The sequence below is a fragment of the Diabrotica undecimpunctata genome, chromosome 7 (genome assembly GCF_040954645.1).
Source record: "Diabrotica undecimpunctata isolate CICGRU chromosome 7, icDiaUnde3, whole genome shotgun sequence".
NCBI lineage: Eukaryota > Metazoa > Arthropoda > Insecta > Coleoptera > Chrysomelidae > Diabrotica > Diabrotica undecimpunctata.
In genome coordinates, this window is record NC_092809.1 from 58,165,759 (window position 1) to 58,182,229 (window position 16,471).

Consider the following 16,471-nt stretch of genomic DNA (forward strand, 5'->3'; position numbering starts at 1 on the left):
ATTATCACAATTTAATTCCAATATTACTTGAAAAAAGAAAAATGTAAGGGGATATAGCGTAAAGATATCCTCTTGAATCAGGACAAATCAACGATCAATAATCAGCTGCAATCGCTCAAATAGGTTTTGAATTAGATATTCCCCAGATTTTGTCCCCAGCGAGTGCTAAGTGTAAGTGTATCAGGAGTGGAGCAAAAGGATCATCCCTCGTATAAACCAATACAATAAACTAAATAACATGTCTAATGGTTTCAATGTTATAAGCTATTTTTCGACTTCGGTACCAGTCTTCCTGAATAATGTCGCAATTATATCGGGGTGACATTTAGGCCCAATTTTTCATTGATACATGCTACATTCAGACTACCACTTGAAGAAACGTGAAGAATACATCGTGTTTCGTGAAGACACGAAGTGAGTAGAATGCCGCATCCCTGTTGTCACGTGTTGATCACTGATGTCAACGTATTTTGCTACATTATCTACAAAAGTCATCGTATCAAACAAAATCGTTGATATTTAATAGTTTGCGAATCAGTTCGGCTTGTATCCTGCGTTATAGAGTGGAAAATCAAACAAACAGATTTATTTATAATTGAATATAAAAATTTACAGAAATTTGGGAATAATAAACTGGGCGCTTATAAAGACAACACGATAAAACATGATATGTTGAAGCAGTTATTTAGGAATAGAGATGTAGAAGATAAAACAAAAATTTGTGTTCGGCATTCTATCGGAACCAAAAAAAACAGCAATAAAAATAGTGGTCCGTATGGTAGTAAAAACGGAAAATAGTTTTCTTTTTCCATTATTCATTTTCCATGACCATTAAATAAAGGCATTTATTAAATCAGAAACATACGTTTATTAAGATTTACGAAGTTTTACACAGTGTTGTAATAATCTTACAAAACTTTTGTCCAAAGTTTACCCTTTGGACAAAAAAATGTAGGCGGTTTGTCTTGTTAGTCCGAAACATTATTCGTGTACATAATTAAGGGAATTGGTACACAGCCTCATATCTGCTATTCTGTTCTCTTTACATAACTTGCAAAACCTCTTTACATAACTTGCAAAAGCTCTTTACATAACTTGCAAAAGTTCTTTACATAACTCTTCTTTTTCTCCTGAGTTTGAAACCTTAGACTGCAATCCATTTAAACCTGCTCCAAGAGTATCTTTTAGGGAAGGTTGAATTTTTCTTGTCATTGGGTGATTTTAGTTTTATATGTTCTTCTTTTTTCGGTTTCGTCTGTTTTCCCTCATCCTTAGCAGGTTTTTGTCTTGATTTTTATCGTCCTTAGTAGAGTTCTTAGTTTCCTTTTCAGTAAATAGAACTTAGTTACTGCAACAGCTGTATAATTAAGAGGTTTTGCTCGTGGTTTGACAATTTTCTTTTTCACACAATGAAAAGACACAATGTCGGAAACTGAAGTTGTGCTTGAGTCTAAAGAATAAATCTTTCTTTTGTCATATTTTTTCTTAGGAGATTTTTTTCTTGATCTCGTTCTTGTATCATTGGTGCCAGGGTACTGTCATTGGCCCTCGATTGTGATGGAGTTTCTTCATGATTTACGTTATCTCGCCTGGAAAGTTCAGATAGAGCAAATGCTTGTTCGAGGATAACATTGGGGTCAAACGAATAGATGCCTGTGGCACGAAACCCAACTAAAACATTATTAGGTGTAGCAGCGCTTGGCCAGACTTTGGAAAATATTTTTCCGAAAATGTTTGTATTAATCGTACGCCCGTCGTCGGTTTTTGTCATGGTCCAGTACAATATAGACTCAATACCTGCGTCTAAGTGCGACTTATCTCCATCGAAAATAAGTAAAACGGGACCTTGCGGTTTGAACTTTGCAAAGTGGTGTATCCGTTTTATAAAGGTTGATGTTGTCATCGATCCTTTCTCTGTCATTTTAATGGTCGAACCAGCTGGAAGATTATCTTGGCATTCTGGCTGCATTCTGTAGAAACGTTAAAATAACGCTTTTTACATGAAAACAGCAAAATAACTTGTTATAATGCCGTATAAAGACATTTTTGAGTCCCTTCTGTTAAAACATTATTTTTTCCGTTGATACTTTATGGTAAAATATACAAATTTAATTAAATAAATACCTAATTACTCTAAAATCTATAAAAATGATAGGTATTTTGAGATTCTAAGCAAAACACTTAAGAAAAAAAAATGAAAGAAAACTGACTGTTCGAGCTTCAATGTCTTATTTTTTACGTTACGCAGAAGCTATACACTAAGTCTCAGACAAATCGGAGACCCAAGAATTTTTTGGATCCAAAATTGAGTGGTTTAAAATGGAATCACCTGTATACTAAAAAAATTTCATTTAAGTAAGTTATTAAAAATGATATAAAAAGAGTCTGGTGTATATATTCATCAAAACTGACTTTAAATAAATACACATTGCTGAAAGTCCACAGGCACGAAATAAGACCCGTGGGCCTTTTTTAGAAGTCTATTGGCGGGTCTTAATAAGAACAGCTTGTTTACCCATGTCTTGTTCTGTATTTTAATGAAAAACTGGAAATACTCGAACGTTACAGTAGGTACATTATTTTTCATGTCGTCTATTATATAAGTTATAAACTAACAAATCATATATTACACCATTATCCATCATTTTTACTTCGAAACGTATCAGTAAATTCATGGATAACTACCTGAAAATAGTAGTTTGATGTGCCTCTAGCGTGTCTGGGCAAGCAACTGATACCAACATGGCGCAATCACACGTAAACTCGATTTAAGTTCAGATTTAGCCAGTAAATGGCAGTAGCGTCCAGAGACAAACACCACCATGAGAAATATTCGATTTTTTTTGAGTAAAAACAAACGATGGGCTTTATTTGGAACCGAGCCTTATTTGGGTTGCGTACCTTATATCGCAACGCTGTTATCATAGTAAAGAAAGCTAAACAGACTGTATTATCAAACAGCGATTGGATAGATACAAAATAGGTATCGGAAAAAGCTTTTCCCGGTCCCTAACGCCCATTTTCCGGCTTGCCGGGCAGAACCTTGACAGACAATTGTCTATATAGTGTCTAGAAAGTCAGTGTATATTTTCTGGTTGGTCTCAAAAAATGTCATTTTAAAACTAGCAAAGCCATTCCCTGCAATTGGTTTAAGTTCCACCCCAAGATATTTACTTTTCACAACGTATTGTAATATTAGGATATTTATGGATGGCTGTATATTAAAGGAAGAGATATTAAACTATACATTACAGAGGTCTTCATAAATCAATTTATAAAATAGTGGTGTCGGAATCAGTTTAATATAGTTCGTATGTGGGCAATTAAGGTAAAAACATGTATCTTTAGTGTTTTCTCATTCTATTCCGATTTATTTTCAGACTTGATGTCGTATTCCAGTGACAGTAAGTGCCAAGTATTTTGTCCTTATTGCAGCAGAAAGTTCGTGAATCGTTACAATCTAAAAGTACACGTGAGGGACAAACACGAGGCCAGTTTCAAGGATTTGGACTGTCAAATCTGCGGTAAGACAATGCGAAACCAAAGTTGTTTAAGGGTGCATATGTACCATCACCGTAAGCAGAACTTGGACACCTCTGTTGGGGATGTCTGATTTTCCGTGCAGCTTTTCTATTGTTTTTATTATTGGGGGAATGTGACTAAAAAGAGCAAGTTTCATTTGGAATGTTAAGTGACTAAGGTTTATTTGTAGCTGAATTTTTATTATATGGCCCATAACCTTTTAAAATTGTATCGAAGTGTTACTCAAAATAACTTTTTGGGCGTTTACTTAGTCACAAAATAAATTGACAATTGTCAATCTTAAATGTGACTGCAACCAATTAAATTTAATCTATACCTAAAAACAACCGCAATATATTGATAATTGCAATCATCACGTCAGGCAGTAGAAGAAATAAGTTTCATTGCATTTTTTCATTGGTTAACATTTATAGTTTTAGTCACATTCTCTTCAATTCAAGTGTTGTTATTTGTTGCTCATTTTTTTCTTTTTTTGTTAATTGTTACATCCTAAAATACTGAACAAAATAATTTTAGCTTAGAATAGGTCGTAGATAAGGGGAGCGTCACATTCTAAACATTATTACTATTACGAAGGATGGAGAAATTGATAAAAATTAACAATAATATATATTTTTATATTAGACACCACGTTTGGTGCTGTTAGTTGGTAGTATAATTTTGAGATGCCAGTATATTTGTTAGATTCATACACTAGTAGGAATAGTAAGTAGCCTTTGATGTTCTCATGAAACATAAGGCAACCGGAAGGATATTTTCATGGCAGCTGCTAATATCTATTATACGATCCCGTGATATACTTTAATATATTTTTTTTTTTCGTAGTATACATTAATATGCATTGATCTAACTTAATCTAGTTTACTTTCTTTTATAATGTCTTAAAAACAAATTTTGTATATTTGGTGACATTTTGTGTTAAGTACACTTATTTCCCATTTTTTTTTATTTGCCACATGTTGTCGTAAACGGGCAAAGTCAGAAAATGTTTTTAAGGCATTAAAAAACATTGTTGTAATAGAGCAGCTTGGGAAAACTATTGTTTAAGTACAAACGTCAGACTGATTTATTTTTCTCTCGGTAAATATAAGGCATAATCAAATAAAAATCTCAAAAATATTTGTTGTGGATGTCTCTTGTCCTTTACTGAAGACGAAAACCAAACTTCTAAGTGGCTGATTATAAAATCCTTATTCAATACAGTTATATACAATTTCTGTTGGTTTGTCCTCGTTGCTGTGCATAAGATGGCCAGGTGGTCTGTTGTGGCCTCCTTTGTTGTGGCCTCCTTCTTGGTGCTTGCTGCCTCTGTAGTCTCTGTGCTGCCTCTCTAGGTAAGGCTCTAGGACATCCTCTGAAATTTGCGCGATGTTAGTCCTGGCAGTTTGCACATATTGCCTTTTGTTCTGGGGTCATCTTACACCCCTTGCCCGGGTGGTCCTCTCCGCATTTTGCTGCTTTGAAACAGGCGTTTTGCGCGTGGTGATAGCCTTGGCAGTTGAAACACTGTATAGACTCGGTTGCCTTTCTTCAATGACTATCTTTATGTACATCAGGTTAGTGATGCTTTTTGCCTTTGCCACGTCTTTATTTTCGACGGATAGCGCGAACATGGGGAGCTTCCTTCTGTCCCTTTTCTTTGATGTCATGTTTTTTACAAATATACTTAAGAGTAGGCCCCTCAATACCAGCCTTGGTTTGATATCCTCCTCTAGGGGAAGACGATCCACTGATATGTTTTGTTGTTATAGTCCTGTAATATTTTGTCCATTTGACCAGGATCGATCATTTACGCTTTGTAATTTTATTACAGGCGGTTTTTGTTGACGTGTTGTCTGTTGTTCAGGCAACACGGTATCTTCTGTGTACCTGTACTTGAGGTCCCCTTTTTGGTAGAGATAGGAAATCGTCTTTGATCTTAGGTTTTTTGACCTTCTGTGTCTCCTCGGTGTGAGGGCGGTTTTCTGTCGCTTTTTTCGGCTTTTCCGCTTTCGGAGGTTGTGAAATCTTCGTCTTAAAGGTGGCTCCTGTGGCCTTTGTGCAGCGGTGGTGTTGCTTTTGTTTGATTCTGAAGTCGCAGCCTGGTTTGCCCAGGTATCTTCTTTTTGGCTCTCTTTCTGAGCTTTTGATTAATTTTTCGGAGCTTTTAATTTGTTGTTCGTGTGCCCAATAAGTTCCCTTGTAATTCTTTTGAGACTTTTGCCCTACATTTTCCTATTTTTCTTGGTTTTTGAAAATTTGAATTCCCCATCACTCCTGACGTCTCTTTGTGGCATCTCGTCGGTTTCTTCGAAGTCATCCACAGACGTTCAAAAATGTTATAGTTCGTTTTTGAACGTGTGAGGCTGGGAATAGTCTGTCGGTTTGGGGATGATCGTGAACGATCAAGGGGTATACTGGACGGAATTCCTATCTTTAAATGAGACCGTTTTTTGCGGCCGACTGACCCGTTGTCGGCTCGTCTTCTGGGTGTCTTTTAGGTACCTTGCCGTGGATGGTCACCCTCTGGACTGAATCAGAGAGGGATCCTCTTGCGTTTCTCAACTAGTACGCCCTGGACTATGTCTGCCAGATGTAAAATACAAATTTTTTACATCTTACAGTGTCATCCCAGACGGAGCACAGCGAATATCCCGACGGGCAAAGCCCGTTTGCTTCTTCACTTGCACTCCTTTACATAGTGACCAATTTAATCACTTCCAGAGTTAACGCTTTTGCCTTTTTTGCGTTGGCATTGCTTTAGATATTTCAGCCTCTTATCTCCGCATACCAGTGTTTACACTTACTGGCGAACTAATAAGTTCAACTTCGATAGGCAGGTTGTGATAATCCTCAGCACGTCCGTACACCTCCGCGTCTAGTCAGCTACTTACACTAACTTCTAACTTTAACGAATTCATTTGAAAATTCAGGTATATTTATATTGCCAAAGAAACGTACCTAACTTGAACTAATGGTTTTGTGAATTGCACAAGGTTGAATTCAGACGGGGGTGGTCCGTAGATAACGGAGCTCCTTACGGCATCTTTAAAAAGGGATTATTATTTAGAATATTTCAAAATAAATGTCGAGGGCTAAAGGAATTTTTTTGTTGGTGTGTAGTATTATCGAGAGACAGTACCGCAGAGAAATAAATGACTGTACGGGATCTCACGAATTAAGAAAATCAATTGAAACACTTTTACCGCGGTAGCATCTAAACCTTCGTGTTAAAACTCTTTTTTTAATTCTCATTTTATTCTCAGTCATGGATCATATTCTTATTTATAAGTGCTTGTTTTACAAATTCAAAATCCTGCCAGTGTCATCATCGTAGTAGAATAAATAATACTATATTTTAACTACCTTTTGATAAAAGCTTGCAATACAGAGAAAAGGTAAGAGCACCAGAAGAAGAACTATCTTCTAAGTACCTAATGAATCTTAAATTTTAATATGCTACAACCAATCTCTAAAAAATATCGTTCAATAAATAATAAAAAAACACTGTATCTTCTGGTCGGTGTGTTAGTACAACTTTTAGGTTTTTATTATATTATGCCTTGTATTAAACATTTAACATTCATGATAATTGCGAATGATTTTAAAAACTGTGATATTTCTTCGTTTTGAGCACGATATCAATAATGCATTTAAACTAATAAGTACGTTTTTCTCCATTCTTCTAGAGATCTGTTATTTTCGATATTTTGGAGTGTGACATTGTTTATATACATTGGGTAGACATCTGTTTATATTTATTGTTTTTATATAGAAGTAAAATTTTTCCTATGACTTCCGTTGCACAGCATTGATAAGCTATTTAATGTATTCATGCCACCGCGTTCAATTATCGTCAAAATAGTACGGGCGTGTAGACAATTTAAAATATTACTAAAATGTGAGAATATTTCTCGCTATTTTGATGGTATATGACGAAAAATAAAAGTTAACTAATAATTGTTTTTAAATAAAAAAGACGAAGTATTTTTTGCATACTGTTAACTATGTAGCAAAATATACTAAATATAAAATAAACTTCCAAAAAGTAAGCGTAATCACGAAAACTGAATTTGCAACGTTACTTCCTGATTTAATTGATCGTCAAGACAATTTTTCTCAATACTTCAGACTGAGTTACGATAATATCAAGAACTTGTATCTATTGTAAAAACTGATCTCACAAAACAAAATACAACATTTAGAAAATATTCCGCCAAAAGAAAGTTTATCAGTTTTGGAAGATGTCACAAGTTATCTTTGATGCCACGAGACTTTGACTTTCCAAACAGTCAGGCTCAGTCTATGGCTGCACAATACAACACTGTTATCCGGTCTATACTTTTTTATACCCCGGTGCACTCATTTTATTACTTGTAGCTAAGTAGCATTGGAGACCTTACGAAAGTAAACGACCAGGATAAAGACCACAGATGAGATAGGTTTATGATATTAAAAGAATAGCCGGAACAAATTGGAAATATTTGTTGCTCAGGATAGAGACCGATGGAAGGAGTTGGGAGAGGTCTATTTCCAAATATGGACGACAGAAGGCCAAAAAGAAGAAGAAGAAGAGCTAAGGTTTTTGTAGGTATTGCTCGTCAGTATAATCCTGTTTCGTCAGCGGTATAAATTTGAGGAAGTTGTAAAATATTTGCTAAAATGCTTTTGAAAAACTGAAAACAATTATCTGCAATAAAAACCTTATATGAAAACTGAGAGTAAGAGCTGTGAGATGGTACGCATTTCCGATACTACAATATGTACTTGAAAATTCGACACTGAAGCAAGAACACATATATAAACTACAGACATTTGAAATGTGGTGTTACAGAAAGATGAAGACAATAGCATGGACACAGAAGAAAACGAACACGGATGTATTGCAGAGAAATGGGCAAAGAATACGAAATAATAAATACATTAAAAATAAGAAAGGTACAATATCTGGGACACGTAATGAGAGGATAGCGATATGAAATGCTAAGATTGAAAATACAGGGAAAGCTAAGAGGTGGAAGGAGTATCGAAAGAAATGTCATGGTTGAAAAATTTAAGGGACTGGTTTCGATGCAGTTCAATAGAACTTCCGAGGAGCGGTAAATAGAGTAAAGATAGTGCTAACAATATCCAACCTCCGATTGGGAGACTGCACTTTAGAAGAAGAATCAACCATTGGATGCATCGAAAGATTCTTTGATTTTCAAGTGTTCGTGAAAAATCTCAACTTGCTTAGCACACATTGGCCCAGAGATTGGTGCACCCTTCGATCTTTTCTGCAGAAACTACCTGTAAAGTGGTTCATTGAGTATCATTTCTGTGTAGATATGATTTTAAAAGAGTTAGATAGAGATATGAAATTTTGTAGTTTCACTTTGTTTTTATTAATGTTACGACAGTTCCGTGAGATTTATTTCATATAGAAAAAGTCCCTAGACGAAAAAGAAGAAGTAGTTCTAGATCATTCAAGATGACTTCGAAAATTTCTGACATTTTAAGTGACGTTTGGAACATCCGAAAAAATATATAAACATATGTTGTTGACAGTTGGAGAACAGTAGTATTTAAAATTTTACCTACACATCTTGAGTAGGTAAAATTTTAGAAACAATACTCAAAAATAGGATGGAAAGGCTTATAGAAAATAAGGAAATCCTCAGACAATTACAGCTAGGTTTTTAGAAGGGTAAAGGATGTTTAGAATGTCTATCCTTTTTGACATCTGAAATCCGAAAATCATTTAGTAATAATGAATGTACAATAGGAATATTCTTAGATATCCATTCAGCATATGATAATGACATACTGTACTCTACATTAATACATTTGGATATACCACATGATTTTGCTAACCTCATATATGACTTTAAAATGCAGAGAACTGTTTGTCAAAGATAACTCTGGGTTAGTAAATGGCCCAAATACCACTAGCACTGAACTCACGAAAGGATTACCATTAAATCAAATGCTATTTAACATATATACCTACTCAATACACAATGTGTTCCCAAAAAATGTTATACAGTATGCTGACGATTTTGTAATTCTAGTCACAGGAGTGAACGTAATAAATATGATATCAAAAATAAATAAATATTTAGCCAATCTTGAGGTCTGGCTGGATCATCATAATTTGAACACCTCTGTGGGCAATCCAAAAACTATCTTGTTTACAAAGGGTAATACCAAAATAATGCCCGGAAGTATCAGTTATAAGAGACAACAGGTAGGGTGGGTAGATAAAATTAAATACCTATTAATGGTTTTTCATAAAAACTTTAAATGGTAGGCACACATTAACCTGCTGGAAGTCAAAATAGGTAAAGCACTTAATGTAATGCGTCCCTTATGTGGAACATGGTGGGGCTGTGACTTAAAAATGGTCAATGAAGCACATATCCTAAGTCATTTGAACTATGGGGGTCAATTTCTATCTACATGCTCTAAATATATATTGAAGTAATTAGATCAGAGCGGAATCCCCAAGGGAAAAGAAAAAGAGGTCGCCCAGTACAAACTTGGAGAAGATCCATCATGGACGAGATAAGATGCCAAGGAAAGTCTTGGAATGAGGTGAAGGCCTTAGCGCAAAATAGAACCCGATGGCGCGTTTTCACTGAAGCTCTATGCTCCACTTAGGAGTTCAAGAACCTTATATATATATATATATATATATATATATATATATATATATATATATATATATATATATATATATATATAGATCAGATGCACTACCAAAGTATCCGGATTATCACAGAATGCATGATGTCAACTCCAATCCAAGCCTTGAGTCTGGAGAACTGCGAATAAAATACAAAAGAGAATGGCTCACAACAAAACTTTTGCTAAAAACCTAAGTGTTAAAAACAACATTCAATCAATCGTTAAATTAGAAGCACTTTGTAATATGGACAATAAATACTGGAGAAATAAGAAATGCACTGTATGGCCATCTTGACAGCATCAGCATTTGAATGACTTTTTCCAGCCCTGTGTTCGATTTGTTCTAGCTTTCTGACTGTTATATTATTTTCTTGCAATTTACGGCGAATGTGACCTACGTCGCCACCATTCCAACATCTGGTTTCGAGTCTCTTTGGCATCTTGTTACGAACTACTTTCCGTACGATTTCCTCTAGACGTTTATCATTTTGTTCGTCGCTCTCTTCAGAGGTTCATACTCGATAGCTCCGTGAAGCTCGACTAGCTGCCTCGCGTTCCAAGGCAATGGCGAGCGCTGCATCTAAAACTTTCGGTCTTGCTAGTCGTAAAGCTTTCTGTAGTTCACTGTCTCTCAACCCATTGATGAAGGTATCTACAGCAATTTCTTCCAAAATGTTGTGTGGTGCCTCTGGATAAGCTAACAACACTATACGAGCAACATCTGCTCAAACTCTTGCAAATTTTCACTTGCTCGTTGAATTCTACTTCTTAGTTGCGCCTTGTAGACTTGTTGTAGATGGGCATCTCCGTAACGTTTGTATAATCGAGTGAACAAGGTCTGGTTACATTTTTCTTGACCCTTAGGAATCGATCTTATCGATATCCGCAGCATCACCTCGTAAAGCCGCAGTCAAGGAAACGGCTTTTTCTTGTTCTGTCCAATGATTGGCTGTCGTAATAGCTTCAAATTGTCTAAGGTATATGGACCAAGAAGACTTTCCATCAAAAGGTGGCAATTTGAATATCATATGATGTGTCGTTTCGTCTCTCGGTGATTCTTCTTTCACTACCGGCTCTAAGGCTACTGAATTAACTGGTGGTAGCACTTTTGTATTGGTTATCATGCTCTCGTAACTGTTTGATCTTCTCTTCTACGTCTTCTATCTTGTCGTTTACATTTTTCTGTATCTTATTGAATCTTTTAGAAACTTATTCAAATTTCTCATTGTTCTTTCTAGAAGTTTCTTCCATCATTTGAGACACATTTTTTATTTTCGTTAAAACTGCTTCTTCTGCTGACTGGAACTGGAATGTCTCTGGGTCGTCTCTATTCTTGTCGAGAACAGTCTTCAGTAGTTTTTGGAGTATCTTCTTGGGCCCGCTGCAGTCTTCATCGCGTTCTTCTAGTTGCTCACGCAACTGTTTTGCTGAAAGTTCTACTAGCAGCATCTTTGGTCAGGCACACACGTACTTTGTTTTTAAATGTTCTTTCGTACAAAGATTAATACCGAACTACGCGGATGTTCCCGACGAACAATACTTTTCAAAAGTTCAAAAGTCACTGCTGAATTTATTTTGTAATTTCACACCGGGCACCAACTGTAGCGAGATTAAATAAAACGAGCGGTTCGAATTTATATAAATATATTTATTTGGTTTACAGTTCGGTAATAATTTATCAACTCCACTCTACTCATAACATCGTTACATATACATATATACCAAAAGTATTATTCTAGAATCATCTGGAGTAGTCCCACCTCTAATTCGCTGTTTGACGGATCGACCTCTTCCGCGCTCGATACATCTGTGGAAAGATCTCGACGCTTTCGAGATGCAACCGTTACATGAGCCACGCCGAATGCACGTTCGTAACACCTTTGAAAAATGAAACATAATAACACGGATAATCCGCTGTCCGGATAACCCACACACGGATAATCTTGGTTCTATCCCACTATAATAATAAAGATAATAGTTATAGCAAAAAGAACTGTCTATTGAGATTTTTTGTCATTTTACGCGTACTTATAACTATTTAATAACAAGATAGTGCGCAGTTGAATGTGCAAGACATCAGGAAATCATGAAAATGGTCAAGAGGATATTAAAAATACGTTTTACGTTTCGCTACACTGTAATCATTTCTATTTTTTCCATTAGGGTACTGGCAGTAAAGTTTATTTATCACAAATTACTGTTTTTTATATAGTAACTTCGAACAAAACCATTAACTATGTGGATAGTCGATATAAAATTATAATTATATAATATAGTGATTGATGAGGTGCTACCGAAGTTATAGGATAAAACATTAAGTGATCGATAAAAATCGAACAAAGTAGACTATTTACAACAAATACGTACTCCTATGAACTGGAAACTTTTTTCGTACTAAAAATTTAACTGTTTTCATTAATTTTGGTAGCAGGAATTTTTTTAAATGTTTAATATATTTAGAAATTTAGATAAAAAAAAAACTTGGAACTTCCTATTTTGTTTCTAGCAAAATTTTTTGGTACTACACAGAGTGATTTAAAGCTGCTTAAATTCGAGGTGCTTCAGGTTTATTCAAACAATCTGTGGCATCTTCTAGACAGACATGGGAAACTTTTGATGGTGAGGGCGAGATAAAATAAAAAAGTATCTAGGCGGGCCTAACAAAACGAATTTTTATCAGTTATAAACTGATTTTTGATTTTTACGTTACACAACTTTCGTCTTCATTCTTTAGAAGAGTATATGAAAGATGAAACTATGACTGAACTTCCAAAAGTCGTTTATAATCTGGTAGAAACTGGATTGAGTTGGTTGTTGTCACCGTCAGTGGTGAAACACTGATGGTATTTTTGCGAAGCTTCGTAGTAAAAAACACCTGTTCACATATTTGGAAACATAAAAACATCGCAATTTTCTACTGAGTGTGAGATTTTAGTTTTGGGAAACTTTATTTTGGCAGCATTATAGAAGCACAAGCCATACACACAACCGCTAAGTTGACGTAACATTGACTAAATGACTGTCCGAACTACACTGACCCTGAGAATGGACGAATTGCAAACGGTAGCGCCCTATTTGTTCTGAACTTATCCGAGGAACACACTTATTGTACTTCACATCGTCATACTACCAAGATAGACATAAACTACGGCACTACTCCTCTCCAAGGTTGCGTGAAAACTCATTAGATTAGATGCGATAATACCTTATCGGTATTCGTATTTTATTTATAGCCGCTCCAAAAATGTCTACTGTTGCAAGTATACCATTCTCGAAGGTTTCTCAGCAAGGAAAACCATTTTCGGCCTATGCTTCTTTTATCCTTATATATCCTTGCACGATAAGGTTTAGTACTTAATACTTATCATCTCTGGTAATATGGTCTAAATATTCTAATTTTCTCACTTTCTTAGTTCTTATTATGACTTCAGCATTTGTAACTCGTTAAATCCTTAGTGTTTTTATTGTACGCCTATAGCACCACATTTCAAATGCTTCCAACTTGCTTCATATGTTCTATTTTTAGTATCCAGCTTTCTATTCTATACAAAAAAGTAGTGAATACATAACACCTTACGTTTCTTATCCGTAATTCCATCGCAAGGTCACGATTGGTGAATATATTTATCATTTTTACACATGTTTGTCACACAATTTCAATTCGTGTCCTTAATTCTCTACTTAAATCATTGTTCTCATTTATTCAGGTTCCTAGATATTTGTAGTTATTACCGTTAGAAACCGTTATTTTATGCTAATTAATCTATGTGTAAGTGTAGGGTTCTTCTTCACGTGCCCTATCAGAGTTATCCGACTTTGGCGATCACCATTGCGAAGGCTTCTTGATCTTCTGCCATATGGAATAATTGTCGTGCATTTAATATCACGAATGTTTTTTAACCAATAAACCTTTTTTCTTCCTATATCTCAACGGTCTTCTATTTTGTCTTTAAGGATCAGTTGTAATATTCTATCGATTTTCCGTCACTGTATATCCTAGATAAGACATTTTCCGGTTTTTAACAGTCTTTAGCGATTCTCTATCTTTGTTGACCCTCCTTAGTACTTCCTCGTTAGTTTTTCTTGCTATCCGAGGTATCTTCAGCATCCTTCTATGAATCCACACTTCTGCTCCATACAAAAGCACAGACCAAATATAGCATTTAACCATTCTTTGTGTTAGTTCTAAACTGAGATGATTATTGCAAAGAAATGTCTTCATTTTTATAAACGTAGTTTTAGTAATTGCTATTCTTCGTTTTATTTCTATGTCTGGATCTAGTTGGTCCATTATGAGAGTTCCCAAATATGTAATTTTGTGAACATTTTTAACTTGGACTCCATTTAATTGAAGCTCTGCATCTGGATGTGGGTTACGACTAAAGATTAAAATTTGGTTTTGTTTCAGTTTATTTTAATGCCCATTTTCTCTCCTACTTCGTGAATACGATCAAGCAGAATTTGGAGACCTTCAATATTTTCTTACAGAATTACTGTATCGCCAGCGTATCTACATTAAGCAGTTTCCCGTTGATATTAATTCCATATTGTTGTCTCTCGAATGCCTTTTTAAATAACTGGTCCGAGTAAACATTGAACAATGTTGGGGACAAAATGCAACCGTGTCTGACTTCTAGTTGTATGGAGATTTCGTCGGTGTAATTGACATCAATTTTTGACTGATTATCAACTGACGATATCAGTTTGATTCCAGTATAGATTTTTAATGACACGAATATCTTTAAAATCCACAAGAAAACTAAGTTCCTGTAGCTGGCTGTATACCATGTATCACAAAAAAATTATTAAAATCCTTTATAAAAGGTATATATTTAAAAAACCTAATCGGGCTATATCATAAAGACAAAACGTTTTCGGTATCCATATTCCATCATCAGTGTTTAAGTATACATGTTTGAAGCCACTAAATATCTGGGTAAAAACCCGTTCAAACTTGTAGGTTAAAATTAAGTTAACATTATTTGATCATATATATATATATATATATATATATATATATATATATATATATATATATATATATATATATATATAGATAGATAGATAGATAGAACGTTTATTGACCACTTTACATAAAGTTTGAAGTCCGTATAAAAAATACAATAAAAGATATAATAATGTAAACTTAAAATTAACTTAACCATATTGGCTAAAGTAATATACATATGTAAGTATTAGCAGAAGAATTAAAATTAAAAATTTAAGATAAAAAAAATCTCTAACCAAAAAAAAAACAAACCTAAACTGTCACATAAAAAATCTTTGAAATATGGAAGTAACAAAAATGTACAAATAATTAAGAATATTCCCGAATCGATGACTAAATAAACTAATACATAAAACTTAGTACATTTTAATAGCAATAATACAATGTGATATGTAGATAGTAAATCGACAGTATTCTGACCAAACTGGGTAAACGTTATAAAGGTGTATTGAGGTATTCTGTCTTTGAGTAAAAACAATATGTTAAAAAATGCTTTCTGATCCTATTTTTAAACAGTGGTGGAGACAGAATTTTTATTTCGTTAGGCAGATAGTTATACAAGTGAATATCAATTGAATTCTTTGTGCTCTTTGATAGTCTGAATCGTTGTGACCTAATTAAATCCCTCGATCTTGTTAGATGATCATGTAATTGGGAGTTTATAGTAAACTTATTTTTATTATCGTGAATTTCCAACAGTGTTGCATACATATAAAGCGAAGGTAGAGGCATAATACCCATGTTCAAAAATAATGGTTTACAATGATCCCTTAAATCCGCTCCAGCAAGTATCCTCACCACCTTCTTTTGTAATTTAAATATTCTGTCGGCATGACCAGAGTTGCCCCAAACAGCTATTCCATATTGTATATGACTATGAAACAATGAAAAGTAACACATTTTAAGGGTACTTTTAGGTACCAAATAAACCAGGTTACGCATTACAAATATTGTACTGGCGAGTTTAGAACTTAAGTTGTCTATATGGATGCCCCAATCTAAGTTGTCATCCATAAAAATCCCTAACAATTTGATGCTATATCCAAAAATGTGTCTTCGATCTGAACTGAAAACTATATTTTGATTTTTATCCTCGTTTAGTTTTAGTTTATTATGTGTAAACCAGTTTTTAATTTTAAGCACATCGTTTCCTATTTTGTTATTTAAATTATATTGATTCTGGTCGGTACTAATAACGGTTGTATCATCTGCAAAACATATACACCTTAAGGGGTGGGTATAATGAAATATATCGTTGAGATATAGAAGAAAAAA

General features: G+C 34.6%; 1 protein-coding gene across 1 annotated transcript in view; it reads left to right on the plus strand.

Moving 5' to 3' along the window:
- Positions 1–15,964, plus strand: part of LOC140445379 (uncharacterized) — a 51,327-nt gene extending 35,363 nt beyond the window's left edge. The window contains exon 5 of the mRNA XM_072537359.1: positions 3,381–15,964. Within this exon, the coding sequence (XP_072393460.1) occupies positions 3,381–3,613 (233 nt within the window). The 3' untranslated portion in view covers positions 3,614–15,964. The remainder of the gene's footprint in view (positions 1–3,380) is intronic.
- The last annotated feature ends 507 nt before the right edge of the window (positions 15,965–16,471 follow it).